The 14,060-nt window shown below is 47.2% G+C and overlaps 1 protein-coding gene across 4 annotated transcripts in view; it reads left to right on the top strand.

Annotated features, from left to right (window-relative positions):
• MKNK2 (MAPK interacting serine/threonine kinase 2) overlaps nucleotides 1-14,060 on the top strand; it is a 310,400-nt gene that overhangs the window by 285,414 nt on the left and 10,926 nt on the right. For all 4 annotated transcript variants that reach the window (XM_069977915.1, XM_069977913.1, XM_069977914.1 and 1 more), the window contains 2 exons: nucleotides 9,462-9,656; nucleotides 9,745-9,909. In XM_069977915.1, the coding sequence (XP_069834016.1) occupies nucleotides 9,462-9,656; nucleotides 9,745-9,909 (360 nt within the window). The remainder of the gene's footprint in view (nucleotides 1-9,461; nucleotides 9,657-9,744; nucleotides 9,910-14,060) is intronic.

Raw genomic sequence — 14,060 nt, 5'->3', positions numbered from 1 at the left:
TTTATTAGTAATGTGTCTTGCAGAAAGCTCTGGCATTTTTTCAGTCAAATGTTTGTATATATTATTCAAACACCCTCTAATGGAACGAAATATACAAAAAATGCAACCAGAAAGAAAATTAAATATAGCTCCAAATGAGCCTAATCCTAGGACAATTCCTACAGTATCATACAGTACACATCACTGCATCATCCTGCTCCCTATGCGCTTCAGAGGCAGAGGAGGCTCCTGGAGGTTACTGGTCTCAGCTTCTTGCTTCATTGGTGCAGGAGGGAGCTGCTTGTTCTATCTCCTTCCCAGCACTGCAGGCTAGACATGGTGGAGTAACACATCAACTCCTTATATTGTATATAACAGCTTGTATATGCTCCCCCACCACAGCAGCATTAGTTTATAGAAGCCACCAAATTTGGTATTATCCACACATGCGTTTTATGGCACCTACATCATGCCCATCTGTAGGCACAAAGACCAGTGCAGGTATCCACAGTTTCCCTGATCTCTCCCCCAAATACCATTGCACAAAACGGAAACTTTTCCCAACTTATTCTGGGCCATTTTGATTTTTTCATTCCATATTTCATTCAAACATTCCTTCAAGGGAATTTAAAATGATTTTCTTTTATAGTTTTATGCTAAACACATACATATGAGGTTGGGAATGGGGAAAGCCGGCAATTGCAGGTATTGCCTTTCTCATACTGTATGTATGTGTTTTGCATAAAGTTCTTACACTTTCTTGTTCACATTTTTGTATATTGCACTAAAGCATTATATAAAGGAACGAAATATACAAAAAAATAAATAAATAGTTTTGTCAGGAGCTACAGAACTATATATATATATATATATATATATATATATATATATATATATATATATAAATATATATAAGGTTTCCTGTACTCAAGTGATCAAAGGCACTCCCCAGTATCTATTGCTTTGTCGTATAATGTTTAGGGATGAGGGAGTTGTCTGTTAAGCAATTCTCTATGTATAGATTGGTACCCTTGCAGACACTTTATGAACACCACTAAATTCCCTGTTAGTTTATTGTTACTTTCTTCCCTCATTGTCTAAACCAGTGGAGGTACAGTGCTATCAGCACACATTTATTTGTAATAACACTCTATCAGTTAGTGGAGCAGCCGAGGTACTAATGTAGGTAGTATGATGGACAATAATTGTTTCAAAATCGGCATGCCAAATCATAGTGAGACAGAAATGACCTGATGAATCCCTGTCACTCACTGTCCAATATTTATATGAAACTGCTATAGCAAATATCTCTAACTCTTACAGTAAATAGACCACACGGCTCACCCTGGGCACTTACGGTAGCTGCTAGTGCTGAGGGTGATTGATATGGTCACTGTAAGAGTTAGTAATATTGGCCATAGCAGTTTCATATAAATATTGGACAGTGAGTGACAGGGATCCAGCAGGTCACTTCTGTCTCACTAAGACTTAGCCATGCCGATAGAGTACAGGGGCAGCCACTGCTGTAAGACAGCGCGCTTAGTAGTTTACTACTATTCCATGCGCCATCTGGTGGTGACATGTGGAAACTACACAGTAAAAACCTAGTATTTCTTTTAACGCGTTAGCATATCTTTAACACAGAAGAGTTACTGTGACGGGCTAATGCGTTAACCCGATCATGGTGACGATGGCTACATCTGTACCAAGAATCTTCATGTTGAGCTGCTTTTCCCAGGTGGACAGTTGAATTCAGGTGAAATACAGGCTTTGTTCATTTTTATAAACGTCAGCCTATCAGCGCTGTCATTTGACAGGCGGGTGCGCTTATCAGTGATGATGGCACCAACTGCACTGAAGACCCGCTCTGACGACACGCTAGCGGCAGGGCAGCCCAGCACCTCCAAGACGTAAATCGCCAGTTCGGGCCACGTATCCAGTTTTGCAACCCAATAGTTGTATGTAGTAGAGTGATCGGGAAGGACGTTGGTGTGGTCAGCAAGGTACTCCCTCACCATCTTTCTGAAGGCCTCCCCCTACTCTGTCTAGACTGGGGACGGTTGACATAGTCTTGCTGGGGTGCAATGAAACTGTCAAAAGGCCTTGGAGAGTGTTCCCCTGCCCCTTGACAAGCTGTCTGCTCCACCCCTCCTCTCCCCGCTCTTTGGACCACAGAACTACATCCTCTGGTGCTAGTGGTGTCAGATGGGAAGTACATTTTCAGCTTCTGCACCAGGGCCTGTTGATATTGATTCACTCTCATACTGTGTTCCTCAGCAAAGTTCTGTTTGTACCGAGGGTCCAGGAGGATGAACACCCAGTAATCGGTGTTGTCAAAAAAAAAAATTTTTTAACCCGAGGATCATGGGAAAGGCAGCCTAACATAAAGTCAGCCATGTGCGCCAGGGTACCAACACGAAATAACTCCCTCTCCTCAATAGGCTCAATTTCCTCCTCCTCCACCAATTCCACCTCTTCAGGCCATACACGCTCAACAACTAAGGATTGAGCATGGGTACCCTCTTCAGTCGCGACATCAGTCTGCTCCTCTTCTTCATCCTCCTCATCCTCTGCTCCGTGGGGAGAAACTGACGTCAGGGTGGTCTGGCTATCTAGCGGCGGATGTTCTTTATCTGACTCCTGAGACAAAGGCAAAGTCTCAGACTTCGGGCTAAGCAGGGAGGTTTGAAGCAGACACAGCAGCGAGAATGTGAGGCTGATGATGGCGGCATCGCCGCTGACCATCTGTGTTGACTCCTCAAAGGAGCCCAGTACCTGTCAGATAGCAGACATCCACGTCCACTCCTCATTGTAGATTTGAGGTAGCTGCCTGACCTGACTACCGCTTCTTAACAAGGTTGACATCTGGCATTCCACAATGGCTCTGCGTTGCTGTTAAACCTTGGCTATCATCTGGAAGGTAGAATTCCATCGCGTGGGCACTTCGCACAGCAGTCTGTGAGACAGCAGTTGCAAGCTCCTTTGCACTGCCCTAAGGGTGGCAGCATCTGTGGTTGACTTGCGGAAATGCGCACAGATGCGCCACACCTTGGTGAGCAAGTGAGCCAAATTGGGGTAGGTCTTAAGGAACCGCTGCACCACTAGGTTGAACATGTGGGCTAGACATGGTACATGTGTGAGGCTGCCGAGTTGCAGAGCTGCCACCAGGTTTCACTTATTGTTACACACAACCATTCCTGGTTTGAGGCTCTGTGGCGTGAGCCAAAGATCTGTCTGCGCTGTGATGCCCTTCAACAGCTCCTGGGCAACAGTTTCAACACCGCTTGTTGGCGCTTATCCACCGCAGTGCTGATGCAGCTAGCGCTACGAAATGAAGGCGACATGCTCGTGGAGGGTAATAGAGAGGAGGAGGAAGAAGAGGAGGAGAAAGAGGTATACAAATCATGAGAGACTGCGATCGAGGTAGGCCCCCCAATCCTCAGAGTGGGCAGCACATAAGCGGAACCAGGGTCAGACTCTGTCCCAGCCTACAGTTGACCCAATGTGCCATCAGGTAGATATAGTGTCCCTGCCCGCCAGCACTTGTCCAGATGTCCGTGGTTAGGTGGACCTTGTCACTGATTGCGTTAGTCAAGGCACGGATGATGTTTTCCGACACGGGCTGGTGTGGCGCTGAGACGGCACACCGTGAAAAGTAGTGGCGGTTGGGGACAGAGTACAGAGGGACAGCCACCGCCATGAGGTTCCTAAAAGCCTCTGTCTCTACCAGCTGATAGGGCAGCATCTCCAAGTTTAGCAGTTTGCCTATGTGCACATTTAGGGCTTGTACATGCGGGTGAGTGGCAGTGTATTTGTGTTTCCGTTCGAAGGTCTGCTGCAGGGACAGTTGAACGCTGCGCTTGGACACTGTGCTTGGAGGATGTGGAACATAGTGGAGGGGAAGGGGTGCGTGTAGGGCGGGAGGCGCTCGTGCCTAGGGCCTGGGCGGGGGGACTGACAGAGCCAGCATGTGACATAGGGGAAGGAGCAGGGGTGCGACTTGCACTCACTGAACGGCCTTGGTTCCACTGAGTGGGGTGTTTATCACTCATATGCCTGCGCATGCTGGTAGTGGTGGCTCCCCTGCTGATCCTGGTGTGGCACACGTTGCACACTACAGTCCGTCGGTCATCCGCACTTTCTTTTAAAAACCTCCAGACTTGGGAACAGCTAGGCCTGGCCAAGAGAGGTTGACTCCTAGAAACAGTTGCTGATCTACTCACTCTGCCCTTGCTTCTCCCTCTGCCCACCACTCTTCCTCTTCCAACCGGTCCTGCGGGTGAACTTGCCTCCCCCTCAGAAGCACTGTCTTTACTAGCCTTATCCACCCAGCCCGGGTCAGTCACCTCGTCCTCATCCACCAGCTCTTTCTCCAATTCCTCACTCTGCTCCCCACTTTGAGTTACATCCATGACTACAACCTCACTGTCTGACAACCGGGTCTCATCGTCATCATCAGACATCACTTCCAACCCCACAATGCTAATTCCCTCCCTAATGCTCTCCCTGATCAGCAGCAGCTCTGTCCCTGATCTCTTCCAGCATACATGTGAGCCGAGCCTTGCCGGCTGCGCTTTTTTTATGGCAGGGTCATCTGATTTATGGGTCCCACGTGATTGCAGGATGTACCGAAGAGTCTCCTGCATGTTTATTGGCTGAGAAATAGCGCCCAAACTTACAGGAAACGGATGATGAGATTTTCTCGAGTATCGCAAGATGCTCGTCTGAGTAACGAGTACCATAGAGTACCCTAATGCTCGAACGAGTACCAAGCTTGGATGAGCATGCTAGCTCATCACTAGTGCTTAGTGGTAGCATTAGGGAGGAGGTCTGACAGAGGTAGCAGGGCACCCTGTTTAGTCACATTATGGAAACGAAGAGAGGCACCTCTGGAGACTCCAAGAAAGGTTAGGGATAGCCCCGGCGTGAAAGTCGACTTATCAGTGATGAACGTGATGAAGGTCCAATTCGATCCAATAGGGCTCAAGGCCATCCAGCTACTGGCAAGGAGGCAAGAGTGTGAGTGGTGTAGGACAAAGGGGTATGGTCATGTAAGGAGGAAGACCAGGTCAAACGGAGTGTAGACAAAAGGCGCGGACATTGAGCTTGTGCGAGCTGTTCCCATAGCTTTGAAGTGGAGTGGTGAAATAGATCCAAGACCCGAGCATGCACGCACGCTAAGTAATAAAAGCGGCAATCAGGTAGGCGCCCCCCCATCTTGTTAGATTGGGAAAGGACCTCCCACCTTATCCTAGGGTGGCCATAAGACCAAACAAAGGACGTGAAACAGCGGTGTATTTTCTTCCAAAAAGAAACCGGGATGTGGACTGGGATGGTCTGTAACAAATAAAGTAACCTAGGGAAAAGAGTAATTTTGAAGATATTGATTCTCCCGAACCAGCCTGTAAGAAGGGGAAGAAAGTTTGTGTCAAAGAGTTGTGACAAGGTCTGCGGGATGTGTATGCCCAAGTATGTGATACCAGTTTTAGGCCATTGGAATGGGAGGTTATCTTTAAATGAGTTGACAGAGTCGTTATCCAGGGACACATTTAAAGCCTCAGACTTAGAAAGATTAATTTTAAAATTAGACCACGCACCAAATAGTTTTAACCGAGCCATCAGGGAAGGAAGAGATACATGCGTATTGGTGATATAGACAAGCAGATCACCCGCAAATGCATAGCATTTATATTCATGAGCCCCAGTGCGAATACCTCTGATGTCTGGGTCAGAACGTATGGCGGTCAGCAAATTCTCCATTATGAGGACATAAAGGAGGGGGGACAAGGGGCATCCTTGTCTAGTTCCATTGAAGATAGAAAAAGATAGCGTACTATTGACCTTTAGATGGGCCGAGGGGTTCTGGTAAAGGGCTACAATTTTTGATGTAAGGGAAGGACCAAGATCTATTTGTTGCAAGGTTTGTACCAGGGAGGGCCAGGATATCCTATCGAAAGCCTTTTCGGCATCTAAGGAGCAGATCATGAGAGGTATCCGGCAAGACTGTGCATAATGAATCACATCCAGCGTCTTAAAAGTGTTGTCCCAACCTTCCCTCCCCGGTACAAACCCCACCTGGTCAGAGTGGATGAGAGTAAATGGGGATTTAAGCAGTTGGCAAGCATTTTGGCATTCAATTTCAGGTCCACATTTAGAAGAGCAATGGGGCGGTATCTTCCACAAACCTGGGTATCCTTACCATGTTTGTGAATTAGGGCAACATGAGCAGTGGTAGAATGTTGTGGAAAGGGAGTGAAATCTGAAATGGAATTAAAAGCCATAAGCATCACTGGAACTAAGGAGCCCTGAAGTTTTTTTTATAAAATTGAGCTGTAAGGCCATCTGGTCCCGGGCTCTTCCCTCCAGGGAGTTGCGCTATGGCATAAAGAAGTTCATGTGTTGCAAAAGGCTTTTCAAAATCCTCTAGCTGAATAGGGTCCTGGATCAGGTAGTTCTGATCAGGTTATGGTCAGGAGCCACTGCTGTGGAAGCCGATGAGCTTGGCCTGCTGGGGGCTTCTATGTCGGAACAGTCTTGGGGGGAGATCCTGGACAGCAGATTCAGAAGATCTAGGCGATAGGGTCCTGTTGGCATTCCTGATAAAAGAAAGAAGGGTAGGCCATTCCGGGAGGGATAACTTGGGTATGTGAACTGTGGGACATCTTCCGGTGCTCGCAATGTCAGGGTGTGACCATTAAGGCGAACATTGAGGGAGAAGGGAAATCCCCAACGGAAGGGAATGTTGCGGTCCTTCAGAATGTCCAAGAGTGGGCGAAGCATTGCCCGCTGGGCCTGGGTGTGTCGGGACAGGTCTGGTAAGATGAGCAGACGAGCACCCCTGTATGTAACATCCCGGCGTTGGCGTGCGCGCAGGAGGATTTCTTCTTTCGTGGAGTAGAAATGTATTCTGCAAATGTCTCTAGGTGGCTGATCATCCCTGCTGGGTGGGCTCAGCGCCCTATGCACTCGATCAATTTCAATGTGTGTATTGGGTGGTTGTTCCAAAAGATCATTGAAGATATTGGAGAAGATAGCAGACAAATCTGAAGAAGCCAAATTTTCAGGGAGACCCCGGATCCTGAGATTGTTGCGGCGGTTGCGGTTTTCAATATCGTCCATGTGTTGTTGGAGGACAAACAGTTGGTCGGAATGTGACTACACAGTAGATTGTAAAGTAGATAGGGTAGTGGTGGTGGTCACCTGAGCAGATTCCAGGACATCAACTTTAGTGGAAACAGTGGCAAGGTCCATGGAAACAGTGGCAAGGTCTGCTCGGAACTGTGCGAATTCCTGTTTGCATTTGTCCACGAATTGTTTAGCTAGAGTGGAAATGTCACTCCTGGTCGGTAGGGATTGAATGAGTAGCCTGAGATCTGCCAGGGATGCTGGTCTATTATCCATTACAGAAGCATAACTGGATGTGAGGGGTAAGGGTAACCTTTGAGTAGTGACAATGGTCGGTGGAGACTGCTGTCTGAAAATGGTAGGTGTCCCTTCCAGGGAGGGGGAGATATTAGGTATACCCACACGGGTTATGGAGAGTCCCTTGAGGGATGTGGAGCCCGCCGATGGTGCATGAATCAGGGCTACTGTATGGCCTGTGTTATCTTGTACATGTGGGGGGGAACTTCCCCAGGAGGAGCTCGACGACCAGGTGGTTAAAGGGTTACAAGCAATGCTTGCCGGTAGCGATTTTCAGAGAGGGGTCTGCCCCCTGTAAGGGCGGGGTGGAGAACCATGCCGGGTCTGTGGGGGTCCCAAGTCCATGACACTGCATAAAGATTTAGGGCATGTGTAGCAGCTTGTGAACTCACTGCCCTGTAGGGGTTGTAGGCCAGGGGCCTGAGGTGGGTTCCGCTGTGGCTGGGATGAGGACCGGGGGGGGGGGGGGACGGGTGGCGGGGTACAACTGACCAGTGTCCGTGGCTGGGAACAGTCCTGTCCTACCTCCACTGCACCCTGCTGCAGTGTGGAGACCTCCTGGTAGCGGTTCCCTCCTTGTGCATAGGAGCAAGATGCCCGCCGGAGTGAAGGACGGGGGACAGCCAGCCGGATCCGGGTCCTCGCGCTGCCGCTGGAGACGAGTGAGTGTCCTCTGGTCAGTGTCCGGACGGGCGGCGGGGACCGCATAAAGTGTGCTTCCGGTGTGGGTCACCAGGGAGGATTCTGAGGCTGGTGTCTCATGACGATGATGGCGGCCATCTTGTGCCTCTTGCTGCTCCTTTATCAATGGAGCTGCTGGCGCCTCCGGGCGCACAAAATACTGATCAATATCGCCTTGAGGCGATGCAGAGTGGGTAATAGATCGACCCCTGAGTCTTCTGGACGTCTTTCCCATGGCTAGGAGAGTGGATGCCCGTTGATTCACTGCTGGGTCTAGAGGAGCTCTGCAGGATGCGTCCTCACACGTTCATGGCTAGACAGCCCCCCAACCCCACCCCCGCCATTTTCTTTTTCTTTGGAACTCAGGGGAGGGGAGCCATGACAGGAGCACAAGTGAGGGGACCTGGCCACAGCATTTTTTATTGCCTATCACCACTATCCGAAAATGATCGGTCAGTGGCTGTAAAAATGCTGTCTGCCACAACCGCCATTCATTCCAATGCGTTTGCCGTTATTTCGTGAATAGCTGAGAAGAGGGAGATTTTAACCCCCGTGGTGCTGCAACTTTATTCCGATGCGCCGCCGTTAAAATGCTTATGTATGAGAATAAAGCCCATTAGTGACCGCCATTAAAATACATATAGGCGGTCACTAAGGGGTTAAGAGCAACCATTTACTCAAAGTATAAACAATGCAGAACAATACCCTGACCCTGAAACTACCCTGCAATTCCATATGATTCGGCTAGTACATACCGCAGTGTTTCCAGTAAATGCATTTTTGCACAATATAGTAAAGGATACTCTTTAGTTGGCCTTTTCTTTAGTGCTCTATGACGTGAATTAAATTGTTAAATCTTTCGCGTTTTATCTATAATATTCTGGTGTAAAAGCGTCAATGATTGAAGAATGAAAAAGTCCTTTGTATGCCATTGATTATATTTTTAAATGGACATCAAAATCATTGTTTATTGCTCAAGTGTTTTAGTGTGAACACTTGCCATTCGCAGGGATCAGTTTACATCAGGGATCATGTTAGAATTGTAATTAATCATATGAGTGTTTTAATAACTTTTTGGAATTTATCTTTTCTTCTAAATGCCTATCATTTAAAAGATAAAAATTATTGCTGGTCCAGTAAGCACTTAAGCAATTTATCTGTACGTGTATGACGTCCCTTACTCCATTATGTCGTCTAGATCATTATAATTTTTCTCTGTCTTTTTGCTCCCTCTTACTTGTCTTGGCAGGCACCCAGTGTCTTGTGTTCAGTGTCAGCTTCAGTATCTGAACCTTTTGAAAAGATTAGATCTGTCCATAGCGGTTAGGTATGAGAATCATACATGACCCAACTATAAACCTGGATATTTGTATCTACAGTGCGGATCTGCAGAATATATGGCTCCGGAAGTTGTTGAGGCGTTTAATGAAGAAGCATCTATATACGACAAGCGCTGTGATTTATGGAGCCTCGGCGTCATCTTGTACATCATGCTGAGTGGCTATCCACCATTTGTTGGGCACTGTGGAAGTGATTGTGGTTGGGATAGAGGAGAGGCTTGCCCAGCATGTCAGGTATTATGGATAACAGTTTCAATCTGGGCTCATCTTCTGTTCTTGTCATTTTAACACTCTGATGTTGCTCTTTCTATTACCTAAACAGACTATGCTGTTTGTGAGTATTCAAGAAGGAAAATATGAGTTTCCAGATAAAGACTGGGCTCACATATCATCTGGAGCCAAAGATCTGATCTCAAAGCTGCTGCTACGAGATGCCAAAAAGAGACTAAGTGCAGCACAGGTTTTACAGCATCCATGGGTGCAAGGGGTAAGTTCCAAATTAAAAATTGAAAATGTAGCTTTAGCTTTTTCCTCCATCAAGAGGACCTGTTACCAATGTTAAAAAAAAAAACATGTTAAGTAGCTTAGGATGACCTAATCACACACACTTACTTTTTTAGTATTCTTACTGTCAATATGATGTAAGGTTTATCGTTAGTCTGATTATTCAGTTTCCAAAGAAATGTCTCCTCACACTATTACTGCTAAACTGCTCATGCTTGAGAAAGTTTCAGCAGAACATGGCTCCATGGCTTCTCCAGACTGTCACATCTGTCACATGTTCTCTGTGTGTCAATTTGCTCTTATCCGTGAAGGGGAAGAATGCCACTTTCCAGTCTGCCAATCTTGGTGTTCTCTGGCAAATGCCAATGGCCCTGTAAGGTGGATGTCAGACTGTCACATGCAGACTCCACACAGCTGAGCAGAAATATGGATTTTAGTGGCTGCTGGAGGTCATTTTAAGAGATATATATATATATATATATATATATATATATATATATATATACACACACACACACACACACACACACACACACACACACACACACACACACATGAAAGGATTGTATGCAGGGCCGTTTCTAGTACCGGGCGGGCCGGGTCCACAGCTAGGGGGCGCCAGGCGGCACCCTACAGCGCCGGCCCCTGTGCACTCATGTCATCTGTGCCCGGCCCGCCCCCAGCCCCCCCAGGGGGTGGTGGAAAGGACTGCGGACCCCAGGGAGCTTTGGGATGTGGGCACCTCTCCCTCTAGCCCTCGCTGGTGTCCTCGGCGCCGCCCCTCTCCTCCTCCCTCTAGCCCTTACTGGTGTCCTCGGCGCCGCCCCTCTCCCCCTCCCTCTAGTCCTCACTGGTGTCCTCGGCGCTGCCCTCTCCCTCTTTCCCCGGATCTCATCCCAAGCCCCATCTCTTCAGCTGACACCGGATCCACAAGCAGGTGCAGGGATGACGTCCTTGCGCTGGGGGATCCCTCCGGCGTCTAATAAGCAGAGACGACGAGAGAACAGAAGAGGACCGGCTCCATGCCAGTATAAGGTGAGTATAATGGGTTTTTTTTGTTTTTTTTATTTGAGGGGGATGCAGAGAGACAATATTGCTATTTGGGGGTAAGGCAGGGGGACATTTCTAATATATGGGGACAATACAGGGGGATATTATTGGTATATGGGGCAATGCTGGGGAACATTAATATATGGGGACAATACAGGGGGATATTATTGGTATATGGGGACAATACAGGGGGAAATTATAGGTATATGGGGCAATGCTGGGGGACATTACTAATATATGGGACAATGCTGGGGGACATTACTACTATATGGGGCAATGCAATGGGACATTACTACTATATGGGGACAATGCAGGGGCACATTAATACTATATGGGGCCAATGCAGAGGGACATTACTATTATATGGGGACAATGCAGGGGGACATTACTACTATATAGGGGACTATGCAGGGGGCATTACTACTATATGGGGCAATGCAGGGGGACATTACTAATATATGGGGACAATACAGGGGGATATTATTGGTATATGGGAAAATACAGGGGTTTTTTTATTGGTAAATTGGGCAATGCAGGGGGACATTACTACTATATGGGGCAATGCAGGGGGGGCATTACTATTATATGGGGCAATGTAGGGGGGGCATTACTACTATAGGGACATTGCAAGGGGACATTACTACTATATGGGGACAATGCAAGGGGACATTACTACTATATGGGACAATGCTGGGGGACATTACTACTATATGGGGCAATGCAATGGGACATTACTACTATATGGGGGACAATGCAGGGGGACATTACTACTATATGGGGACAATGCAAGGGCACATTAATACTATATGGGGCCAATGCAGAGGGACATAAATACTATATGGGGACAATGCAGGGGGACATTACTACTATATAGGGGACTATGCAGGGGGCATTACTACTATATGGGGCAATGCAGGGGGACATTACTACTATATGTGGCAATGCAGGGGGACATTACTACTATATGGGGGACTATGCAGGGGGACATTACTACTATATGGGGACAATGCAGGGGGACATTACTACTATATGGGGGACTAAGCAGGGGGACATTACTACTATATGGGGGACTAAGCAGGGGGACATTACTACTATATGGGGCAATGCTGGGGGACATCACTACTATATGGAGCATTGCAGGGGGAAATTACTACTATATGGGGCAATGCAGAGGACATTACTACTATATGGGGACAATGAAGGGAGACACAATTACTATATGGGGACAATGCAGGGGGACATTTCTAATATATGGGGACAATACAGGGGGATATTATTGGTATATGGGGACAATACAGGGGGATATTATTGGTATATGGGGCAATGCTGGGGAACATTAATATATGGGGACAATACAGGGGGATATTATTGGTATATGGGGACAATACAGGGGGAAATTATAGGTATATGGGGCAATGCTGGGGGACATTACTAATATATGGGGACAATACAGGGGGATATTATTGGTATATGGGAAAATACAGGGGTTTTTTATTGGTAAATTGGGCAATGCAGGGGGACATTACTACTATATGGGGCAATGCAGGGGGGGCATTACTACTATATGGGGCAATGTAGGGGGGGCATTACTACTAAAGGGACATTGCAAGGGGACATTACTACTATATGGGGACAATGCAAGGGGACATTACTACTATATGGGACAATGCTGGGGGACATTACTACTATATGGGGCAATGCAATGGGACATTACTACTATATGGGGGACAATGCAGGGGGACATTACTACTATATGGGGACAATGCAGGGGCACATTAATACTATATGGGGACAATGCAGAGGGACATTACTACTATATGGGGACAATGCAGGGGGACATTACTACTATATAGGGGACTATGCAGGGGGCATTACTACTATATGGGGCAATGCAGGGGGACATTACTAATATATGGGGACAATACAGGGGGATATTATTGGTATATGGGAAAATACAGGGGTTTTTTATTGGTAAATTGGGCAATGCAGGGGGACATTACTACTATATGGGGCAATGCAGGGGGGGCATTACTACTATATGGGGCAATGTAGGGGGGGCATTACTACTATAGGGACATTGCAAGGGGACATTACTACTATATGGGGACAATGCAAGGGGACATTACTACTATATGGGACAATGCTGGGGGACATTACTACTATATGGGGCAATGCAATGGGACATTACTACTATATGGGGGACAATGCAGGGGGACATTACTACTATATGGGGACAATGCAGGGGCACATTAATACTATATGGGGCCAATGCAGAGGGACATTACTACTATATGGGGACAATGCAGGGGGACATTACTACTATATAGGGGACTATGCAGGGGGCATTACTACTATATGGGGCAATGCAGGGGGACATTACTACTATATGTGGCAATGCAGGGGGACATTACTACTATATGGGGGACTATGCAGGGGGACATTACTACTATATGGGGACAATGCAGGGGGACATTACTATATGGGGGACTAAGCAGGGGGACATTACTACTATATGGGGGACTAAGCAGGGGGACATTACTACTATATGGGGCAATGCTGGGGGACATCACTACTATATGGAGCATTGCAGGGGGAAATTACTACTATATGGGGCAATGCAGAGGACATTACTACTATATGGGGACAATGAAGGGAGACACAATTACTATATGGGGACAATGCAGGGGGACATTTCTAATATATGGGGACAATACAGGGGGATATTATTGGTATATGGGGACAATACAGGGGGATATTATTGGTATATGGGGCAATGCTGGGGAACATTAATATATGGGGACAATACAGGGGGATATTATTGGTATATGGGGACAATACAGGGGGAAATTATAGGTATATGGGGCAATGCTGGGGGACATTACTAATATATGGGGACAATACAGGGGGATATTATTGGTATATGGGAAAATACAGGGGTTTTTTATTGGTAAATTGGGCAATGCAGGGGGACATTACTACTATATGGGGCAATGCAGGGGGGGCATTACTACTATATGGGGCAATGTAGGGGGGGCATTACTACTATAGGGACATTGCAAGGGGACATTACTACTATATGGGGAC

The sequence above is a fragment of the Dendropsophus ebraccatus genome, chromosome 7 (genome assembly GCF_027789765.1).
Source record: "Dendropsophus ebraccatus isolate aDenEbr1 chromosome 7, aDenEbr1.pat, whole genome shotgun sequence".
Classification (NCBI taxonomy): domain Eukaryota; kingdom Metazoa; phylum Chordata; class Amphibia; order Anura; family Hylidae; genus Dendropsophus; species Dendropsophus ebraccatus.
This window is presented reverse-complemented; position numbering and strand designations above follow the sequence as displayed.